Source organism: Festucalex cinctus, chromosome 8, assembly GCF_051991245.1.
Source record: "Festucalex cinctus isolate MCC-2025b chromosome 8, RoL_Fcin_1.0, whole genome shotgun sequence".
In the NCBI taxonomy this organism is placed as follows: domain Eukaryota; kingdom Metazoa; phylum Chordata; class Actinopteri; order Syngnathiformes; family Syngnathidae; genus Festucalex; species Festucalex cinctus.
This window is the reverse complement of record NC_135418.1, coordinates 10,547,895-10,571,827: the sequence shown is the minus strand read 5'-3', so window position 1 is coordinate 10,571,827 and position 23,933 is coordinate 10,547,895. Positions and strand designations below refer to the sequence as shown.

Genomic DNA, 23,933 nt, shown 5'->3' with positions numbered 1-23,933 from the left:
CTGAACTTCCTTCAAAACAAAAGTAAAGTACTTAAAATTAGATGTGAATTATAAAATTGGAATTAATAACAAAACGACCCGGGTTGAAAACGGAAACTATTGAGAACTAAATTCTTAAAAACTAAATAATAGGTTTAAAAGAAAAGGGATTTACCAACAAAAATTCATTTGACAAGAGGAAAATAAAATTGTGGTCATTTATTTGCTTTACTTCAACTACTATAAGAGCAGAACCTATCCCTGGTCCATTGAACAATTAACTGTAATTACTCTAGAAGTGTTACATAAAATTGTGCATTTATTGAAGATTTAATCACAGCCATCTCCCCAGTGACTTTGCCTGACATGCAGCCCCATATCATCAAGGACTGTGGGAATTTAGATGTTTTCTTTGTAAATATCACTGGAACGGCACCAAACAAAAGTTCCAGCATCATCACAATGTCCAATGCAGATTTGTGACTCATCACTCAAGATAACCTTCGTCCAGTCATCCACAGTCCATGATTGCCTCTCCTTAGCCCATTGCAGTCTTGTTCTTTTTTGTTTAAGCGTCAATGATGGTTTCCTTTTAGCTTTCCTGTATGTAAATTCCATTTCCTTGAAGCGATTTTGCAGAGTTCTGTCACATACATTGACTCCATCTTCCTCCCATTTCTTCTTCATTTGTCTTGTGCATTTCCTGTTTTCAAGACATATGGCCTTTATTTGTTTGTCTTGACGCTTAGATGTCTTCCTTGGTCTACCAGTACGCTTGACTTTAACAACCGTCCCATGCTGTTTGTACTTGGTCCAGATCTTCGATACAGCTGACTGTGAACAGCCCACATCTTTGGCAACCATACATGTATAGTTACCTTCTTCAAGAAGTTTGATAATCCTGTCTTTGGTCTCAAGAGACATCTCCCTTGTTGGAGCCACGATTCTTGCCAATCCGCTTGGTCCAGCAGCCCTCCAAGGTGTGATAACTGCACTGTTTTTAACAGCTGACTAACGAGCAGATGGAATTTGAGGGAGGTGCCCTATGGGGTGTATGCCACGGAAGAGGCGGGACTGATTTTGCACAAGAGTTTGTTTCTGGTTCCTGTTGTGACGTAATTGGCCACGTCCCAAAACTAACGACACAACCTTAGACACCTGAATGCGCAATGGGATATATGCCAATGGACTTCCGGTGGAAAAAGTCAATCAGGTAAAAATGAAAAAAGTGAATAAATATAAGAATATGCATACAACAACCACTTATACTCAGTGTTGTTGTGTCCGGTTGTGTGACGCTACAGCTAGCTATAATGGCATACTTAGTTTTTTTGGATTTCCCTCCGACGCGGAGAAACAACGTCGGTGGCTTGTCGCCATCCGCTGGGAGCAGTTTGCTATTACACGCCACACTTGCGTGTGTAGTCTGCATTTTTTGAAAGAGCATATACTGGAGGCCACGTCAGAGAAAGGACGGCGTTCGTTGACAAGAGGAGCCATCCCTGTGTTGTTTAAATGGAACACACATATATATAAATCCTTATTAAGCTGACGTGGATGAATGTGCTTTTATTAAACGACTTACGTCCGACAAAGCAAGGTGAGGTAAATCGAGCAGAGAACGAGTGAAAAATAAAGCCGTTTTGCTTGGATAGTGGCAACCAGAAACTGCAGTGTACACGTGTACTGGCAAACTGCTCCCAACGTTGTGTCTCCGCGTCAGAGTGAAATCCAAAAAAACTAAGTATGCCATTATATCTAGCGGTAGCGTCACACACGGGACACAACAACACTGAGTATAAGTGGTTGTTTTACGTATATGCTTATATTTATTCACTTTTTTCATTTTTACCTTTTTTTTTCTCTGATTGACTTTTTCCACCGGAAGTCCATTGGCATATACCCCATTGCGCGTTCAGGTGTCTAAGGTCGTGTCGTTAGTTTTGGGACGCGGCCAATTACATCACAACACGAACCGGAAACAAACTTGTGCAAAATCAGTCCCGCCTAATCCGTGGCATATACCCCATTAAGGAAAGGAAATTGACTGGGTGTATCCTTATTTTCTGCTCAAAATGGAGTGATTCCATTTTTTTTTCCTCAGAATGGAGTGATTCCATATTTATTTCCCTGCACTTGCTCTATAAAAGTAACATTTACTGACTGTAATATTCTTTGTTGCTGGAAATAAGGACGCTTAGCTGTGCCTTTAGTTGCCATTTTATTCAGCCATCATGTTCGTCTCTCTATGGCAGGGGTGGCGAGATCCGGTCCTCGAGGGCCGCATTCCTGCTGGTTTTGGATATTTCCCTTCTTCAACACAGCTGATTCATGATCAGCTCATCAGCAAGCTCTGCAGAAACCTGATAACGAGCCTGTTAATTGGAATCAGCTGCACTTCGAGTAGGGAAATCTATAAAACCTGCAGGACTCCGGCCCTCGAGGACCGCAGTTTGTCACCCCTGCTCTATGGCATGCGGTCTTTCCTAAGAACAACAATTCCCAGAATCCCTAGCGCCTCGCGCCTTGACTACGGTAAGTGATGAGGGTCATAACACAGGTTGCATGCAAAATACATTTTTTTTTTTTTTTTTAATATACAACCAATATCAGTGCAGAATTATTAATTTTAATATCACTACTATACCAGCTAAATGTCTAAACCAGGGGTGGCAAACTGCGGTCCTCGAGGGCCGGTGTCCTGCAGGTTTTGCAGATTTCCCTACTCGAAGTGCAGCTGATTCCAATTAACAGGCTCGTTATCAGGTTTCTGCAGAGCTTGCTGATGAGCTGACCATGAATCAGCTGTGTTGAAGAAGGGAAATATCCAAAACCAGCAGGACTGCGGCCCTCGAGGACCGGATCTCGCCACCCCTGGTCTAAACTGAACAAAGATTCACGCAGTAATGATGTACAATACACTATAGAATATAATTCACTTTTTATCTTTAGTACTTCTCTTTTAACAACTGTATATATAGTAAACAATAATCAACAATTAACATGACTATGTCACAGAGGGCAGCGATCCGCCGACACCCTTTACAATTACAGGTCCAGAATATTTCTGGGTTTAACAACACGACCTGATCGAGTAGTTGGCAACTTGTTGTGGAGATGATGGTTGGTCACACGTAGGATCAGTGGTTGGTTCTGGGTACTTATTAGGTGTCGTCGGTTGCGGCGGAATGTCTGTCCTTCATCAGTACGGATGATGTATGAGCGTTCTGTTTCAGCTGGTTGCAGGATGACAGCTGGTTTCCATGTTCCAGTCGTTTGTTGGTACCTTATGTTGTCTCCCGGGTGCAGTGTAGATAATGGCTTGGCTCCTTGGTCGTAGTATCGCTTTTGAGTAGCCTGTTTGTTCTTCCTGGTTTCATGTACTGCTCTCGCACTTACAACACGGGGCTTTAGGTGCTGATTGGTGACTGGGAGTACAGAACGTAGACGTCAGCTCATGAGAAGCTGCGCAGGGGACTTGAATCCGTCAACAGGTGTATTACGGTGCTCTAAGATGGACAAGTATGGGTCAGTATTCTGAGTGTGAGCTTTGTCCAATATTGATTTGGCAGTTCTGACAGTTCTCTCCGCAAGTCCATTACTCTGTGGGTAATGGGGGCTGGTTGTAACGTGCTCAAAGTCCCATGAAGCTGCAAATTCTCTGAAGTCCTGTGAGCTGTACTGAGGACCATTATCGGAGATAACTTTTTCAGGAACACCGTGACGTGCAAACACAGCTTTCATTTTGTTTATAACCGAACCTGATGTGGTGGAATGGAGTCTATCCAGTTCAAAATATCGTCTGTAGTAGTCTACAATGATCTTGTACTCTTTTTCCCTTCCATGTGAAAAGGTCTGAGGCAATGATTTGCCACGGCGTTTCAGGAATTTGGTGAGATATGAGAGGTTCTTTGGTATTTGATGAACGTCTTTCCTGGCATATGGAGCAGTTTTCAACAACAGCAATTATTGCTTTGCCCATTCCTGGCCAGAAGAGGGCGTCCCTGGCTCTCTGTTTGCTTCTCTCAATTCCCATGTGCCGTGTGGCTCTTTTCCAGCATGTTTTTTCTCAGTGCAACAGGTACAATTATTTTGTCACCTTTGAACAGGATACCTTCGTAGTGTGATATCTCATCTCCGAAGTTCCAGAAGTCAAGAAGTGTTGGAGGGCATTTGTTTCGGTCCTCCGGCCAGCCTGACAGTACCGTTTGCTTCAACAACTGGAGTTGAGAATCGTTTGCGGTGGCTGTGCGTAATTCTGAGAGTTTCTTGTCACTGACTGGCAAGCTTTTCATCACTGAGTGAACTTGCTCATCCATACCTTCGCTGAGTGTGCTGTCATAATCCGGTAGTGGCTTCCGAGATAACGTGTCGGCCACAGGAATGTCTTTCCCGGGTCGGTGCAGGATTTCAAAGTCGTACCTTTGTAGTTGTAGAAGCATCCGCTGAAGACGAGCAGGTGCAGAAGAAATAGGTTTCTTCAGTATCGACTCGAGGGGCTTATGGTCAGACTCAACGATCACTTTCCTGCCATAAACATAGGTGTGAAATCTCTTGCATCCAAACAACACAGCGAAGAGTTCTTTTTCGATTTGCGCATAATTAACCTGTGGGTGAGTGACCTAGAGGCATATGCTATCGGTCGACCTTCTTGCAGTAACACTGCTCCCAAACCGTGTTTCGAAGCATCCACTTGCAGGCGCACTTCCTTGCTGGCATCATAGTAACACAGTACTGGGCCTGGTTCTCTGGTAATGAGCTCTTTCATATGTTGGAATGCTCTGTCGTGGTTTTGGTTCCAAACAAATTCAACTTCTTGTTTGAGCAGTTGGCGCAGTGGTGCATTGACTTCGGATAGGCCTGGAGCAAACTTGGATAAATAGTTTACCATGCCTAGAACAGTTTCAAGTTCATTTTTGTTTTCAGGTGGCGGCATTTCTTTGATCGCTTGCACCCTCTTTGGATCTGGCCTGACGCATCTCGTGTCAATCGATGTCCAAAGTAGCTTACCTCGGTTGCGCATATGACACTTTTCTCTGGGTTAAGACGCACACCGCACTGCCTTGTACGTTGCAGCATGGCTCGAAGTTTGGCGTTGTGTTCTTCTCTGGTCCTGCCAAACACCAAAATGTCATCGACAATAGCCACAACACCATTTAAGCCACTGTAGGTCTCATCTATTTTCTTTTGGAAAATGTCCTGAGCAGATATGATCCCAAAGGGCAGACGGAGAAAACGATATCTGCCAAAAATGGTGTTGAATGTCGTGAGCAGAGATGACTCATGAGTCAGTTTGATGTTCCAGTAACCTGAACGTACATCCATCACGCTGAAGTATTGCGCTCCAGCCAGCTTCGGAGTGACGTCATCTAAGGTTGGAAGAGGGTAATGTGGCCTTTTTATTGCCTTGTTGAGGTCACGAGGATCGAGGCAAACCCGGAGTTTATTTTTACTCGGTTTCTCAGCTACAACGAGTCCATTTACCCATTCTGTGGGATCGGTGACTTTGGTGATGATTCCGTTTTTCTCCATGTCATCCAAGTCCTGCTTCAAACGATCTCGTAGCATGAAGGGTATTCTTCGTGGTGGATATACAACTGGCACTGCTGAGGGGTCTACATGTAGGCTGCATTCACCTGGGAACTTTCCTATGCCTTTGAAGACATCCGCAAATTCCTCCATGAGGCTCATGGGCTCTACTGACATGACCAGCTTGACTAGGTTAAGGTCAAGGCATGCTCGTAGCCCCTAAGATCGGAGGAGCTACTGTGTTCACAATGTCAAATGTGAATGTGTGAAGATTGCCTTTTCTGCTGCATTTGAGCTCACATGTCCCTTTGTTGTCTAGTCTTTCTCCACCATAGCCTGACAATGGACGTGTGGCTGGGCTCAATTTGACATGTTTGAAAAGTCTTTTGTAGAGTCGAACAGGAATGACGTTCGCACTAGCTCCAGTGTCAAGTTTGAATCTGATACGGTGTGACTGTGCTCCTACCTTTACGTCTGCATATGCCTACTCGCTGTTTCCTCCCTCATTTACTTTAGTGATTGAGTCAACAAAAAGCTCATCTGTGTCACTTGTATCATCTGGTTCCACTGTGTCCACATTGTTTGGCTTGTGTTGCGATGGTCGGCAAACCTTGGCGAAGTGGTTCATTTTCTGGCACTTTTTACATTTTCTCCCTTAAGCAGGACACACGTGTCACCGTGTTCCAGTGCACATCGCCCACATGTCTTCTGATTGTTGCTGCCTTTTTTGTCGCTTCTCCGTTGTGTGTGTCTCCATTTTTAGGAAATGGCGTGCGGTTCCATTGCCGTTTGGGAATTTTGGCGGGGGACCACCATCGTCTTTAACTGCTTTTGGGCTATTTCGTATGAGCGTGCAATGTCAATGGCCTTATCCAGTGTGAGGTCTGAGCCTTGGTTCAACAGTTTCTCCCTCACCTGCGGCGAGTTAGTGGCGAACACGATTCTGTCACGCACCATCTCATCACTGTTAGCATAGCCACATTGTTTCACGAGTAGCTTTAGCTCAGTGACAAAATGCTCAAAAGATTCCCCTCCGCTTGCAATCTTTCATTAAACTTGTATCTTGCAAAAATAGTGTTCGTTTTGGGCAACACATACTCTTCAAATCGTCTGTAATAAGTGTCCAGTTTCTTAGCTTCGTTGTTTGTTAATGTCCAAGTATTGAAAACATCGCAGCCTCTTTCACCTACCCACAAAAGTAAGTAGCTGCATTGGGTTGCTTTCTCTTTTCCCTCCAGCACCCCGGAGAACATAAACTTAACGTGCTGCATGAATTTCCGCCATGCTCCGGGAAGGTTCGCTGAATCCCAATCCATTTGCGGCATCGGCACTCCCGTTGGATCCATCTCTTTTTGCTCTTCTTAGAAGCGTTCGGTCCGGCGAGTCTCTGACACCATGTAATATTCTTTGTTGCAGGAAATAAGGATGCTTAGCTGTGCCTTTAGTTGCCGTTTTATTCAGCCATCATGTTCGTCTCTCTATGGCATGCGGTCTTTCCTAAGAACAACAATTCCCAGAATCCCTAGCGCCTCACGCATTGAATAAGGTAAGTGATGAGGGTCATAACACAGGTTGCATGCTAAATACAACACTGACCAGCACAATATTTTTTCTTCATTTCTTTGTGTTTCTGAAAGCCAAGATGTTGCTCTTTGAAATGACCTCACGACTGTTTTATGCTTTTTATCTGAGTTTGATCTACAGAATAAAACATCTGAGTGAGTGCTCTTCCAAGACTGGTGATTCCAAACTTTTTGCTTGGGGTAGTACACTGTTAATAAAAAAATAAATAAAAATAATAATAATTGGGGAGTGGTAAATATCAGCCATGAATATCATGTAATGATGTAATATCATGTCAAATTTACCAGATTATTTTAGATAGAAGAGGAATAATGAAATTACAGTTAAATTAAACCTACAATGCCTACTTGATAACAGTAAACAAATGTTTTTCATTCAATGATTTTTTTTTTACAACTATTCCAAAAAATATATATACAAATTACAGTCTATAAAGAGAATTCCATTTTACATTTATGAACAGAAAAAATATGCTAGTGGGATTTTAACAATTGCATAAACAGTAAATTAGTGTTATTTAATAAAAACGTTTAAAATTGAAGTATGTGCTTTTTTTCAAATTCAAAGTATGGTAAATAATACATGTCAATCATCCGTCCGTCCGTCGTGAGCCGCTTTTCCTCACAAAGGTTGCAGAGGTGCTGGAGCCACATTGACGATCTCGTTGGAAAATGGTACGTGAACATCTCATGTCGCATTTTCCACTGGACAAGACCGGAGTTTTGATTTTGACTTTTGATTTCTACACAATAGAAGTCCTCAAATTACATTAGTTCTAGACAAGGAAATATAGGGCTGGGTATCAATTGAAATTTCCTCAATCGATTATGTGACACGGTGGTGACTGGTTAGCACGTTTGCATCTCAGTGCAGAGGACGTGAGATCGACTGCAGGGTTCACCCTTCCTGGGTGAAGTCTGCACGAATGAATTCTCAATATTACTTGTCAGTAGCGCATTGACTGACAGTCCATTCAAGTCTGTGTGTGTGATGTCGCGTTGGAAGTGATGTCATGCAGCCGACAAATTTGGCCTGCGGAGGACCAGCCTTTTAATTTGGACACAGGTATATGTTTTGGAGGATTTTAATCACATATTAAAAGAATGTATAACAAACATATAAGGATTGCATACATTTCCCTATAATTTATATGTACTTTACATGCAGAAAACCTATAATTATGGTATATAGTCATATATGAAAAGTATGTCTTTAAAACAGATAACATACAATTAAAAACTATGAAGCTTATGTGAATCATGTATAGAAAACATTTTTGTCATACACTTTTCATATGTAACATACATATTTTTTACTTGATCCTTAGAAATATCTGTATGAAAAGAATGTGAAAGTGGCCACTTTCAGGAGTAAATCATAAATGAGACTTAGAAGCACTGATTTCTTGTAAGTTTGATCTTTTCCGCATGGGACACCCCTCTGGATGCAATGAAGGCAGCTGTCCTTCTTGACAACTCACACTGGTCAGATCTTCAGACAAACTGAGTTGACGAGTGACCACCTTCATTCGTTCCCACATGTTGAACTTGAGGTTGCCTACATGTTGAGTCTTCGTCCCTGCTCGGACATGTGGGGCACTTTCTCGATTATGGTCTTCACAGCATGGTAGTTATTCATGAAATTGAAATCAGAAGAAACGGGGTCAGAGGTCAGATGCTCCTCTGTGCTTCTGATCACGTCTGACAAAGCGGCAATGTCATTGTCAAGACTTTCAATCTTCTCCTTCACCAGCCGACTCTCTTCCTCCTCTTCCTTCCTCACATCAGACAAACTGTCCTGCTCGTCAGCCTGCAGCAAGTGACGAATCTCCTCAAACTTCTTCTTAATCTTGCTTTCCTCCTTGTCCCTTTGGACCTTGATGTGCATCACTTCTTCATTCCTCTCCAATCTTATATTTTGGAAATATTCTCGGCTTTTCTTTGCTGACAGCAGGAATTTCTGCATTTCTTCAATGATGGAGTGGAACCTGTGACCATCGTGGCGTTCTGTGCCAAAGCAGGAGATGCACACACATTCCTGGTGGTCAGTACAGAAGAGGTTCAGTTTCTTCCCGTGCAAGCTGCAGACGTCGTCCAAGTCCACTGATGTTTGTGAAAAAGCCTCACACACCTTGCTCAGGGCCAAGTTTGAACGGACATCCATCCTAAGACACCTTTTTCTACAGACTGGACACGATTGATCTCCTTTCTCGTCCCAACATTTCTCCACACAACCACGACAGAAGCTGTGACTACATGACAGAATGACAGGATCTTCAAACATCCCCAAACAGCTCAAACATTTGAGATGATCCTCAAATCGGCTGGCCATGGTCCTTGCGAGTTGACAAGCTTCCAACGTTCACTCTCAGGAGAGCCGCAGTGCATCTGCCTCAGTCAGTCACAAATGGTGAAATTGTGACTCCAAGCGTGCTTATCAGCTTGTATCTTCCCTTTAATGTGGCGTCTTCAGGGCGAACACATCACAGTTTCTTGGCTGGGGGATCAGAGGAGTGATGCCACAGAGGCTGCAGTTATGCTTTGTGACCAAAGGTGACAGTTATGAGTAAAAAGGGACCAACTCCCACAATGATCCTTCCATCTATGATGTCATGTGTTTGCGGAAGCGCTTTGTTACAGCTGCTCTTGTTCACAATGTAAAAACATCCAATAAATGAAATCAACATTATTGATGTCTAATCACAGATGTCTAGGTTTCCCTTGACTTCTTCGTGTAAGCGATTATCAACAGTCGTGTGTCTTCTGGCGTAATTCCCCAACAATTTCAACATGCTGTGATGCAAATAAGGGCCTCAACATGGGCGCGCATTAACGTCCCTGTCAATAATAGTTTTCAGAGTTTGATGGCCGTTGTCCAAGACCCGTCATTCCACCTGCCCAAATTGTGTGTGTGTACTTGTGCATACTACATTGTGAGGACCAAAATATTTATCCAACAAAATGAGGACATTTTTGTGAAGTGAGGACATTTTGGCCAGTCCTCACAACTCAAAACCTCTTTTTGAGGGTGAAGACTTGGTTTTGGAGTTTAGGATTGAATTGGCTTATGGTTGGGGTTAGGCAATCAGTTGTAATGGTTAAGGTTCGGTTAAGGGCCTAGGATAATATATTATGTCCATGGATGTCCTCACAAAGATATATGCACAAGCGTGTGTGTGTGGTTGGGGTGCGTGCGCGGATGCGTATGCGTGTTTTTCATGTCTGCCACCATCCACCTCACCAAACTGCCCCACCCAGTCAGCGAATATTCTAGCCAAATTTAGGTCCCAGTAGTCCCTGCTTGCAAAATGTAAGATTACTATTGGTTGTTCAACTCATGTACACTGTTAATAAAAAAAAAAATTAAAAAAAGTTTGGGGAGTGGTAAATATCCACCATGAATATCATGTAATAATGTAATATTGACACGATGTGGAAAGGTAGGACACAGATGCAGGGTGCGTTTAGGCCACCAAGGCAGCAGTTTTATTTTCTCCAAACAGCAATCTCCTCTCAAGCTGAGAGGAGAAGGGGCACTCAAAAAATGAAGAACAAAAAACAAGCACAGGGTACAACATCAAGACATCACGCCCTCTCGAACTGATGTGCATGGATTTTCTGTCTGTGGAACCAGATGGTCGGATCAAAGACATTCTCGTTATGACAGACCATTTCACAAAATATGCCATTGCTGTGCCAACTCATAACCAAAAAGCCACTACGGTTGCTAGATGTCTATGGGACAACTTCCTCGTCCATTATGGCATTCCGGAAAAGCTTCACAGTGACCAAGGCAAAGACTTCGAGTCCAAGATCATTCGAGAACTTTGCGAAATCGTTGGCATCCACAAGATGAGAACTACTCCATACCATCCGAGAGGCAACCCCGTGGAGCGGTTCAATCGAACATTACTGGACATGTTAGGAACTCTCACCGAACAAGAGAAAAGTTATTGGAAAGACCATGTTAGACCGCTTGTGCATGCATGCATACAACTGCACAAAGAACGATGCAACGGGATTCTCACCTTACGAGCTTATGTTCGGTCGACAACCGGCTTCCTGTGGACTTGGCTTTTAGACTGCTGTTGAACAATGAAAAAGATGAGTCCCATTCGCAATATGTTCAGAAACTGAGGTCTCACCCGGAAGAAGGATACAAGCTGGCCAGTGAAAACTCCCAGAAGCTCATGCAACAAAATAAACTCCGCTTTGACCGTCATGTTACTCCAGCTGAGTTACACGTCGGTGACAGGGTCCTGGTGAGGAATGCACAAACTGGCAGATAAATGGGAGTCTGACGTGTACATAGTGGTCAAGAGAGTCGGCAATCTTCCCGTGTACACGGTCACACCTGAAGGAAAAGATAAACCAGTAAGACCATTGCGTCGAGATCTCCTTCTCCCATGTGGGTACTTACCTGCAAAAGAAACCAACCCGCCTGTGAAAAGAGGGAACCCTCAGCAGCCTGTTACCTCACCTCCTCCAGATTCTGTTGAGCATGAGCTTGAAGATCATCTGACAGTAGTGAATGTTCCTTCCCCGCTTGAACCTTTAAGATTCTCAACCTTTGTTGATCAACCCACCGTGCAACCACCTGCCTCTTCCGTTGAGGTACCATCTCCTCAATCGCCTGCTTCTACCATACAAAAGGATCCGAATCTTGTGAGCGTTCCTGGAGAACCTCTAGTTGTTGAAGAGGAAGTGGCGGCTGTTGACGAAGTGGACAATGAACTTATTCTTGAAAATCTTAACCTGAAAACTTGGACCTTGTTGATCTTACTGATGACTCCAGACTGGAAGAAAGCCCTCAATCTCCAGAGCTTCCCGGCGACGAAGTTGGTTCTGAACGATCACAATTGTTGAGTCCTGAACCCGGCCAACCTCTTCGTCGTTCAGCCCGCACTCGGAAGCCACCGGAACGTCTTCAGTATGCGCATCATGGACGTCCGCTGCTGAAAAGCATCCAGAGCTTACTCAACGGTTTGAGCTCAGCCTTCTCCTTCGCACTCCAGGATGAGCATGATGCAGAGGATTCCGATACACTCGACCCTGTTGCTGTATGCTGTCAGCCTGGTCCATGTCCGAGGACATACATGGGATCAGAAGGGGAAAGTGTAACCAGTGTGGTTTAAACCCTGCTGTGGCGCTGTCCTTTTAAGAGCTGCTGGCTCTTGCCTACTCATCATCAATTAGACCCAGCTGTGGGTCTAATTGAGCATCTCCTATATAAGAGCCCACTGCCCTTGATCAGTCTCTCGCTCCTCTGTCGTTCGTGCTGTCCTAGCTGTGGCTCAGCATACTCGGCGGTCAATCCAAACATTCGAAACATTTGACACAAATATTTGAACTCAATAAGAAGAAACTGATGGAAATAAAAAAAGAATTGCTAAGACAATTCCGGGTGAGTTACTCGACTTGTTGTTGGATTACTGATTAGTGGTTTGTGTTGCTTATCCACACGTGTTGTTATAGATCTACACTTAATAATCTACGCTCCCTGGACTCTAGCTTTGCCCTTCTGACGTGCTCTGCTTATCGGTGAGTCGGGCTCAGCCTGTGATTTTTTTCAAACCCTGTTGCGCAACAATATTGATGATTTGACTTGAATTAATCTTAGCTTTGAGCTAACTACTTAAGTGCACTTTACTCTTGGAAAAACTGAAAGTTAGTTATGTGATATGTATATTGTTCACTTTATTTTTGAAAACTTAAACTAAACTAGTATGAGCTTATTGAAATGTCTATTGTGGTTACATTGTTGACTTGTTTTCACAAATTTGTTTTCCTTCACTGTTATTGTGTAATTCATGTTAATTGAACATACCAAATCCCAATGGCTAATTGGTTTGACTATTCCATATCTATGCTTTATACTAATTGTATTTTTTCTGGCCTTGTTTTAGGTCAGGTCCCCCCCCCCCCTTGGAAACTTCTACACCTTGATGGCGAGCTACTCCAAGAAAAAAACCTGTTTGGGAAAAAAAAAAAAAACTCTTGAAGATTTTTGACATTAGAACCCCCCCCCCCCCCCCCCCCCCTCCTTACATACTGTATATCTATTTAGAAATATAGCAGAAGTTCATCTTAAGTATATATGTTAACTAATGTTTTCATGATCAGTGTCATTATTGTAAATACCTTATTCTATGCAACTATTTTCAATATATGCTTAAACTCTACTCTGTTGAATGTCATTATTCAAACGACAAGACTCCATAGCCGAACCTATTCTGTGTGCCTTTCATGGATCTTGGCTGTAGTCAGATCTGGCCAGATCTAGCGTTACACTTGTCAGTAGAGCATTGACCGACAGTCCATTCATGTGCAAGTCTGTCTGTGATGTTGGGAGTGATGTCATGCAGCCGACAAATTTGGCCTGCGGAGGACCAGCCTTTTGAATTTGGACACAGGTATATGTTTTTGAGGATTTTAATCACATATTAAAGAATGTATAACATAAGGATTGCATACATTTCCCTATAATTTATATGTACTTTACATGCAGAAAAGCTATATATTATGGTATATAGTCATATGTGGAAAGTATGTCTTTAAAACCGATAACATACAATTAAAAACTATGAAGCTTATGTGAATCATGTATAGAAAACATTTTTGTCATACACTTTTCATATGTAACATACATATTTTTTACTTGATCCTTAGAAATATCTGTATGAAAAGAATGTGAAAGTGGCCACTTTCAGGAGTAAATCATAAATGAGACTTAGAAGCACTGATTTCTTGTAAGTTTGATCTTTTCCGCATGGGACACCCCTCTGGATGCAATGAAGGCAGCTGTCCTTCTTGACAACTCACACTGGTCAGATCTTCAGACAAACTGAGTTGACGAGTGACCACCTTCATTCGTTCCCACATGTTGAACTTGAGGTTGCCTACATGTTGAGTCTTCGTCCCTGCTCGGACATGTGGGGCACTTTCTCGATTATGGTCTTCACAGCCTGGTAGTTATTCATGAAATTGAAATCAGAAGAAACGGGGTCAGAGGTCAGATGCTCCTCTGTGCTTCTGATCACGTCTGACAAAGCGGCAATGTCATTGTCAAGACTTTCAATCTTCTCCTTCACCAGCCGACTCTCTTCCTCCTCTTCCTTCCTCACATCAGACAAACTGTCCTGCTCGTCAGCCTGCAGCAAGCGACGAATCTCCTCAAACTTCTTCTTAATCTTGCTTTCCTCCTTGTCTCTCTGGACCTTGATGTGCATCACTTCTTCATTCCTCTCCAATCTTATATTTTGGAAATATTCTCGGCTTTTCTTTGCTGACAGCAGGAATTTCTGCATTTCTTCAATGATGGAGTGGAACCTGTGACCATCGTGGCGTTCTGTGCCAAAGCAGGAGATGCACACACATTCCTGGTGGTCAGTACAGAAGAGGTTCAGTTTCTTCCCGTGCAAGCTGCAGACGTCGTCCAAGTCCACTGATGTTTGTGAAAAAGCCTCACACACCTTGCTCAGGGCCAAGTTTGAACGGACATCCATCCTAAGACACCTTTTTCTACAGACTGGACACGATTGATCTCTTTTCTCGTCCCAACATTTCTCCACACAACCACGACAGAAGCTGTGACTACACGACAGAATGACAGGATCTTCAAACGTCCCCAAACAGCTCAAGCATTTGAGATGATGCTCAAATCGGCTGGCCATGGTCCTTGCAACAGTTGACAAGCTTCAAACGTTCACTCTCAGGAGAGCCGCAGTGCATCTGCCTCAGTCAGTCACAAGTGGTGAAATTGTGACTCCAAGCGTGCTTATCAGCTTGTATCTTCCCTTTAATGTGGCGTCTTCAGGGCGAACACATCACAGTTTCTTGGCTGGGGGATCAGAGCAGTGATGCCACAGAGGCTGCAGTTATGCTTTGTGACCAAAGGTGACAGTTATGAGTAAAAAGGGACCAACTCCCACAATGATCCTTCCATCTATGATGTCATGTGTTTGCAGAAGCGCTTTGTTACAGCTGCTCTTGTTCACAATGTAAAAACATCCAATAAATGAAATCAACATTATTGATGTCTAATCACAGATGTCTAGGTTTCCCTTGACTTCTTCGTGTAAGCGATTATCAACAGTCGTGTGTCTTCTGGTGTAATTCCCCAACAATTTCAACATGCTGTGATGCAAATAAGGGCCTCAACATGCGCGTGCATTAACGTCCCTGTCAATAATAGTTTTCAGCGTTTGATGACCGTTGTCCAAGACCCGTCATTCCACCTGCCCAAATTGTGTGTGTGTACTTGTGCATACTACATTGTGAGGACCAAAATATTTATCCAACAGCATGAGGACATTTTTGTGAAGTGAGGACATTTTGGCCAGTCCTCACAACTCAAAACCTCTTTTTGAGGGTGAAGACTTGGTTTTGGAGTTTAGGATTGAATTGGCTTATGGTTGGGGTTAGGGTTAGGCAATCAGTTGTAATGGTTAAGGTTAGGTTAAGGGCCAAGAATAATGCATTATGTCCATGGATGTCCTCACAGATATATGTACATGCGTGTGTGTGTGCGGGCGGGGGTGCGTATGCGTGTTTTTCATGTCTGCCACCATCCGCCGCACCAAACTGCCCCACCCAGTCAGCGAATATTCTAGCCAAATTTAGGTCCCAGTAGTCACTGCTTGCAAAATGTAAGATTACTATTGGTTGTTCAACTCATGTATACTGTTAATTTAAAAAAAAAAAAAAAGTTTGGGGAGTGGTAAATATCAGCCATGAATATCACGTAATAATTTAATATCATGTAAAACTTGCCGACTTGATAACAAAAAACATGTTTTTCATTCAATGATTTTTTTTTTACAACTATTAAAAAAAAAAAATAATACAAATTACAATAATATAAAGAGAATTCTATTTTACATTTATGCACAGAAAATATGCTAGTGGGATTTTAACAATTGCATAAACAGTAAAACAGTGTTATCTAAACGTTTAAAATTCAAGTATGTGCTTTTTTTCAAATTCAAAGGTCAGTCAGTCAGTCCGTCTGAGCCGCTTTTCCTCACAAAGGTTGTAGGGGTGCTGGAGCCACGTTGACTATCAAGTTGGAAAATGGTACGTGAACATCTCATGTCGCATTTTCCACTGGACAAGACCTGAGTTTTGATTTTGACTTTTGATTTCTACATGATAAAAGTCCTCAAATTAAATTAGTTCTAGACAAGTAAATATAGGGCTGGGTATCAATTGAAATTTTCTCAATCGATTACGTGACACGGTGGTGACTGGTTAGCACATTTGCCTCCCAGTGCAGAGGACGTGAGATCGACTGCAGGGTTCGCCCTTCCTGGGTGAAGTTTGCAAGAATGGATTGTCAATAATGCTTGTCAGTAGCGCATTGACCGACAGTCCATTCATGTGCAAGTCTGTGTGTGATGTTGCGTTGGGAGTGATGTCATGCAGCCGACAAATTTGGCCTGCGGAAGACCAGCCTTTTAATTTGGACACAGGTATATGTTTTGGAGGATTTTAATCACATATTAAAAGAATGTATAACAAACATAAGGATTGCATACATTTCCCTATACTTTACATGTACTTTACATGCAGAAAACCTATATATTATGGTATATAGTCATATATGAAAAGTATGTCTTTAAAACATAACATACAATTAAAAACTATGAAGCTTATGTGAATCATGTATAGAAAACATTTTTGTCATACACTTTTCATATGTAACATACATATTTTTTACTTGATCCTTAGAAATAACTGTATTAAAAGAATGTGAAAGTGGCCACTTTCAGGAGTAAATCATAAATGAGACTTAGAAGCACTGATTTCTTGTAAGTTTGATCTTTTCCGCATGGGACACCCCTCTGGATGCAATGAAGGCAGCTGTCCTTCAACTCACAACTCACACTGGTCAGATCTTCAGACAAACTGAGTTGACGACTGGCCATCTCCTTCATTCGTTCCCACATGTTGAACTTGAGGTTGCCTACATGTTGAGTCTTCGTCCCTGCTCGGACATGTGGGGCACTTTCTCGATTACGGTCTTCACAGCCTGGTAGTAATTCATGAAACGGCTAGCAGAGGAAACGGGGTCAGAGGTCAGATGCTCCTCTGTGCTTCTGATCACGTCTGACAAAGCGGCAATGTCATTGTCAAGAATTTCAATCTTCTCCTTCACCAGCCGACTCTCTTCCTCCTCTTCCTTCCTCACATCAGACAAACTGTCCTGCTCGTCAGCCTGCAGCAAGCGACGAAGCTCCTCAAACTTCTTCTTAATCTTGCTTTCCTCCTTGTCCCTCTGGACCTTGATGTGCACCGCTTCTTCATTCCTCTCCAATCTTATCTTTTTGAAATATTCTCGGTTTTTCTTTGCATACAGCAGGAATTTCTGCACCTCTTCATTGATGGAGTGGAACCTGTGACCATAGTGGCGTTCTGTGTCTAAGCAGGAGATGCACACACATTCCTGGTGGTCAGTACAGAAGAATTTCAGTTTCTTCCCGTGCAAGCTGCAGATGTTGTCCAATTCCACTGATGTTTGTGAAAAAGCCTCACACACCTTGCTCAGGGCCAAGTTTGAACGGACATCCATCCTAAGATACCTTTTTCTACAGACTGGACACGATTGATCTTCTTTCTCGTCCCACCATTTCTCCACACAACCACGACAGAAGCTGTGACTACACGACAGAATGACAGGATCTTCAAACGTCCCCAAACAGCTCAAACATTTGAGATGATCCTCAAATCGGCTGGCCATGGTCCTTGCGAGTTGACAAGCTTCAAACGTTCACTCTCAGGAGAGCCGCAGTGCATCTGCCTCAGTCAGTCACAAATGGTGAAATTGTGACTCCAAGCGTGCTTATCAGCTTGTATCTTCCCTTTAATGTGGCGTCTTCAGGGCGAACACATCACAGTTTCTTGGCTGGGGGATCAGAGGAGTGATGCCACAGAGGCTGCAGTTATGCTTTGTGACCAAAGGTGACAGTTATGAGTAAAAAAGTGACCAACTCCCACAATGATCCTTCCATCTATGATGTCATGTGTTTGCGGAAGCGCTTTGTTACAGCTGCTCTTGTTCACAATATAAAACATCCAATAAATGAAATCAACATTATTCATGTCTAATCACAGATGTCTAGGTTTCCCTTTACTTCTTCATGTAAGCGATTATCAACAGTTGTCTGTCTTCTGGCACACTTTCCCAAGAATTCCAACTGTGGCGCAAACACTGCTGAAGAAAGCCAGAGTTGATGTGCCTTTCATTTCCACATTTCTGGAAAAAGCAAGCAGGTCAACTCTTTCTTAGACGAAAAATAACATCTCGGAGGTTTTCCAGTCAGATTTGAAGATGATGCGTATCAATATAAATACTGACTAATTAAATAATTGAATTATATAGAGATTAAACCAATAAAGTATTGATAAAACAGAATAATAGATATCATAAAGTGTAATAACTACATAAATATTTAAATAGATATTGAAATAAACATGCCTAACAATGAAATTATTATATCTTGAACTAATTGAATGATTAAAATGAATAAATGGGGAAATATATATATATATATATATATATATATATATATGTAGCTGAATTGCACCCAATTGATATGATGCTGTTACGTTTTGAGCAATACACGCATGCATGCAATTGCGTTCATGCATTTAATCAATGTCTGCAAATGACATCCAGATAATAAAATGCGTTAATGTCAAAATATTACGTTATTTTGTATTTACTTTATATTACGCGAATACGCAAGTAATTTAGCTCATTAATCGTGATTAGCGTGCGTTCCGTTTGCATTTCAAACCTGGTAGACAATCCGTACTTGTTATGGTTTACCAGCTTCAGAGCTACTGGATCTGCATTGAAACAAAAACGACAGTGTGTAGACAATAACGGATCCCATTTGGCCGATTTTTTTCAAAACCTAATGAAAACTTATGTATGTACTTTTCGAAAATAAAAACACTTTTTTGTTTCTTTATTTTATCTTTTATTAAACCTACAAATGTGTCAGATCAATTTGCCTGACCCTGTATATATATATTATATACATTTCGGTAAAGCTCGGGAACACCAAATGGAACATGTTGACTTATGCGCCGCAACTCATGAAATGCACAGTAAGAACACATTGTCGTTCACTCATCGGCTGTCAAACCACACTTGCACCTTCTTTCTGCAAAATAGGCTTAGGATTTACATTGATGGTAAATCCATTTTTCCGTGTTTTGTCACATTGGCTTAAACCAGGGGTCAACAACCTTTACTATCAAAAGAGACATTTTAGTCTAATGTACTGAGGGCCCACATGCTAATTAGAGCTGCACCACAATAGAAAAATATGAAAGCATCCAAAACAGACATTTGAAATTTTTATTTTATATTTTCCCATTTTATTTTATTTTATTTTTTGTATTTTTTTTTATTCTTCTGACTTTTCCCATACTTCATTTTTCAGACATTTTAAGACTTTTCCTTTTTTGCCATGTCATTTCTGACATTTTTGGCATCTTTCTGGTCATGTGGTAATTTCCTGCCCCTATTTTTCTTTTTGGACATTTTATGGCTATTTTTGACAGTTTTTTTCTCAATCAATTTTCTGCCATTTTTGACAATTTTGTGGATAGTTTAATTTATGGTAATTTTTGGTATTTTTTATGGACATTTTAGTTTTCGTATGTTTTCTTCTCTGCCTTTAAAAAACATTTCTGTTTTTTAGCAATTCCAAAGACAGTTTAGGCGTTCCCTCTTCCTTTTGAACATTTTATGTTAATTTTTTGGGGTAATTTTAAAAACTGTTTCATCTACATTTTCATCTCTCTTTTAATAACAACTTAAACATTTGGACTGTGACACTTTTTTCCCCCATTTAATTATTATTCTTTTTTTGTATCTAAATCCTTAATTAGTTTAAAGAATATGTAAGAAAAAATAGTTTCTACTATTTTTTTTTAGATGCACGGGGAGCCACAGGAGATGGACTAAAGAGCCAATAATTTATTTCCCAGTTTACATTCAGGGTCCTTTCCCCCCCCCCCCCCCCCCTCTTACTATTCCAACTGCAACTTCTTTGAACACTACAAAAGAGCAGAGTGGACGCCAGAGTTGATACAGGTGGTGAGACAACGTGCAAAGGTTCAACTAGAGTGAGAGGAGACCATTTGAATTAGGAAGGAGCTCAATTTGTTTTCTAATGGCTTCCAGAGAGGGCAAACAGCAAGCGGCGCGATCCAGATGTTCTCTTAGTTGTATTTCTTTCTCTCTTTCTTGCTAGAATTGCTCTCTCTCTCTCTCTCTCTCTCTCTCTCTCTCTCTCTCTCTCTCTCTCTCTCTCTCTCTCTCTCACACCTTCTTTCTAAAATGAATATTACCTTGCTTTACACAAGCAGCTGGATAATTTGTTCCATTTGAGGGAAGGAAAGGGGGTGGCCGGCAGGCGACAGTCAGGCGAGCAGCAACACAGGTTCAAACCTTGTTGAAGAGTATCACGTAGCTGCCTTTTATGACCTGTTAAGCACCCCAGAGCTGAACGCCACCATTTATCCTGCAGTGTAGGGCACAGTGTGAATAAGATGGGGTGAACGTAACCGTAAAACAAACAAACAAAAAACATGTTTGTAACAGGGAGAGGAAGTCAGACTACATGGGAAAAAAAGGAGGCCTCTGTAAGCCTGCAGTAAAATGCTGACACTCTTAACAGTTTGTTCCTTATGTAACATTCCAGTCTGTAAATGTGATTAATTCGCCTTTGTAAAACTATGTAAAAGCCCAATATAACAAAATGCAACTATGCCATGCACATTATCTGCAGCAGTATTAATTAATATCAATCTAATAAAAACAAAATATCTCATGAAAATATATTCATATTCATGAGACTGATAATTAAACATATTATTGTAAGCAAAGTGCTACAGACGTGCTTTGTACACTCTTACCCCGGGTTTACACCGGTTGCGGTTGCGGTGCGGCTGCGGTGCGGTGCGTCTTGACTGCGTGCTCCGGACGGGTCAATTTTTTGGCCAATCCACACCGGCTCCGCACAGCTGCGGTCCGGCAGCTCCGTCGCCGACCACTTCCCGCCGTGTCTCGCGTGACCGCGCGGTCATGTGGCATTAAAAACAACGACAAACACACAGAGTCTGTGCTCAACAGAGACGCAGAAAGAGAGGTGGACTTTTTTTATTTTGTGGCTTTCTACCTCCAATATAAACCTCTCCTCGTCCATGTTCGCTGGTGTCTAAACCGTGAATGAGCACCTCGCACGTTAACTCCAGGCCCGTCTACGCCCACATCACGTTTTGCTAGCATGCTTGCGAAATAGGAGCTGGCGAGTGTTTTATCTTGAAAGGTAACCGGAAATTTATTTCGAAACTGCGTCGGTCTTCCTGTCCCGCTCGATGTGTTTTGTGCTACCTTGCCATTTGCCGGAGGTCTACCGCTGCGGCGTCCGGCAAAAATAGAAAATAGGTCTATCCTTGCGGAAGGGCTGCGGCACGCCGCAGCTGAGACGCAGTCGATACGCAACGCACACGCAAGCGGTGTAAACTGCACCATTCGAATGAATGGAATCTAATTGCTTGCGTCGCCGGAACGCACCGCAACCGCACCGCAACCGCAACCGGTGTAAACCCGGGGTTAGAAGTAAAAGTGCTTGTTCGAACCTTTTTAGGTTCTCCAGCTTGTCCTCATAGGAGAACCCTTTTTGGGTTCTTGTTATAACCATTTATGAAGGTTCCACCTGGAACCCTACAAAAGGGTTCTACCGAGAACATAACAGGTTATACCTAGAACCTTCTGTGAAATGTTCCACCAAGAACCCTATATGAGAGGTTCAACAAAGAACCCTTTAAGGGCTTCATCTAGATCTCACACAGGGAGTTCCACTGAGAACCCTGTTTTGTTCCAAGAGTTTCATTCAGAACCTGAACAGTGAGTTCCACTGATAACCATTTTGTATTTCAAGGGTTTCATCAAGAACCTTAACAGAGTTCCACTGAGAACTCTTATATTGCAAGGTTTCATCTAGAACCTTCATCAAAAGTTCCACTGAGAACCCTTTTATATTACAAGGGTTTCATCTAGAACTAACACAGTAAATTATACTGAACCCTTTTAAGTTTCAAGGGTTTTATCTAGAACCTGAACAAGGCCTTTTTTTTTTTTTTTTTTTATGGAGTTTTTATTAAGAACCACACTACTCTACAGATCAAAAATATTGTTTATGGTCATTATTGTTGACACTGAGAAACATTCAAACCATTCTTAAATGAGGATTTTGTTTTTATTATTGAAAAACCTTCAAACAATGATGGATCAGGACAAGCAGACTCTCTAAGGAAAAACTATTATGTAGGTCCCGGAGGACGGAAGGACAGGACAGAGCCTAACACAGGTCCAGCTTTGTTGCTCACTCACCACTCGGTTCAAGTGATACGCTCCCCAATTTTTTATTTTTTTCCTCAATGTGGCCAAGTTTGGATATTCTATACTAAGGCATTGTGGGCAGCAAAGTATGGTCAAGCTGCTATTGTATACAAGATGTGGATAAAAATATGATATGATCTACCAATGGAAATTTGCAAATTTTTCGGCCAAGCTCTATTTTGATCGGACCTCATAAATATTGAAATTGTTTAACATTTATGATTGTTGGCCTCTACCATTTTCTGAGCAAATTAAGGTGGAAAAGCTACTTTAGTCACACCTCACGCCACAGGATAATCGGTAATACCAACAAATCCTCCAACAATAATGACCGTTTTGGTTATTTTACCATAAGTCTTCACCCTCAAAAAGAGGTCTTGTTGTAAGGACGGGCTAAAATGTCCTCATTCTGTTGGATAAATATTTTGGTCCTCACAATGTAGTATGCACAAGTACACACACAATTGGGGCAGGTGGAATGACGGGTCTTGGACAACGGCCATCAAACACTGAAAACTATTATTGACAGGGGCGTTAATGCGCCCCCATGTTGAGGCCCTTATTTGCACCACAGCATGTTGAAATTGTTGGGGAATTACGCCAGAAGACACACGACTGTTGATAATCGCTTACACGAAGAAGTCAAGGGAAAACTAGACATCAGTGATTAGACGTGAATAATGTTGATTTCATTTATTGGATGTTTTTTTTCATGTGAACAAGAGCAGCTGTAACAAAGCGCTTCCACAAACACATGACATCATAGATGGAAGGATCATTGTGGGAGTTGGTCACTTTTTTACTCATAACTGTCACCTTTGGTCACAAAGCATAACTGCAGCCTCTGTGGCATCACTGCTCTGATCCCCCAGCCAAGAAACTGTGATGTGTTCGCCCTGAAGACGCCACATTAAAGGGACGATACAAGCTGATAAGCACGCTTGGAGTCACAATTTCACCATTTGTGACTGACTGAGGCAGATGCACTGCGGCTCTCCTGAGAGTGAACGTTTGAAGCTTGTCAACTCGCAAGGACCATGGCCAGCCGATTTGAGGATCATCTCAAATGTTTGAGCTGTTTGGGGACATTTGAAGATCCTGTCATTCTGTCGTGTAGTCACAGCTTCTGTCGTGGTTGTGTGGAGAAATGTTGGGACGAGAAAAGAGATCAATCGTGTCCAGTCTGTAGAAAAAGGTGTCTTAGGATGGATGTGCGTTCAAACTTGGCCCTGAGCAAGGTGTGTGAGGCTTTTTCACAAACATCAGTGGAATTGGACAACATCTGCAGCTTGCACGGGAAGGAACTGAAGTTCTTCTGTACTGACCACCAGGAATGTGTGTGCATCTCCTGCTTAGACACAGAACGCCACTATGGTCACAGGTTCCACTCCATCAATGAAGAGGTGCAGAAATTCCTGCTG

The 23,933-nt window shown here is 42.2% G+C and overlaps 2 protein-coding genes and 2 long non-coding RNA genes across 4 annotated transcripts in view; all 4 read right to left on the bottom strand.

The window, feature by feature from the left end:
• LOC144024328 (uncharacterized) overlaps nucleotides 1–23,933 on the bottom strand; it is a 38,879-nt gene that overhangs the window by 9,427 nt on the left and 5,519 nt on the right. The gene's annotated exons all lie outside the window — the stretch shown is intronic.
• LOC144024528 (E3 ubiquitin-protein ligase TRIM35-like) lies at nucleotides 8,161–9,615 on the bottom strand. The gene has a single exon (XM_077530868.1). The coding sequence runs from the start codon at nucleotides 9,421–9,423 to the stop codon at nucleotides 8,650–8,652; it is 774 nt and encodes a 257-aa protein (XP_077386994.1). The 5' UTR covers nucleotides 9,424–9,615; the 3' UTR covers nucleotides 8,161–8,649.
• On the bottom strand, nucleotides 10,513–12,965 carry LOC144024327 (uncharacterized). The gene is made up of 3 exons (XR_013284740.1): nucleotides 11,875–12,965; nucleotides 11,237–11,802; nucleotides 10,513–11,176 (listed from the first exon to the last, which is right to left on the bottom strand). It is a non-coding gene; the product is annotated as an uncharacterized LOC144024327 (long non-coding RNA).
• Nucleotides 16,565–18,015, bottom strand: LOC144024326 (E3 ubiquitin-protein ligase TRIM35-like). The gene has a single exon (XM_077530530.1). It carries the CDS (start codon nucleotides 17,827–17,829, stop codon nucleotides 17,056–17,058), a length of 774 nt encoding a protein of 257 aa, XP_077386656.1. The 5' UTR covers nucleotides 17,830–18,015; the 3' UTR covers nucleotides 16,565–17,055.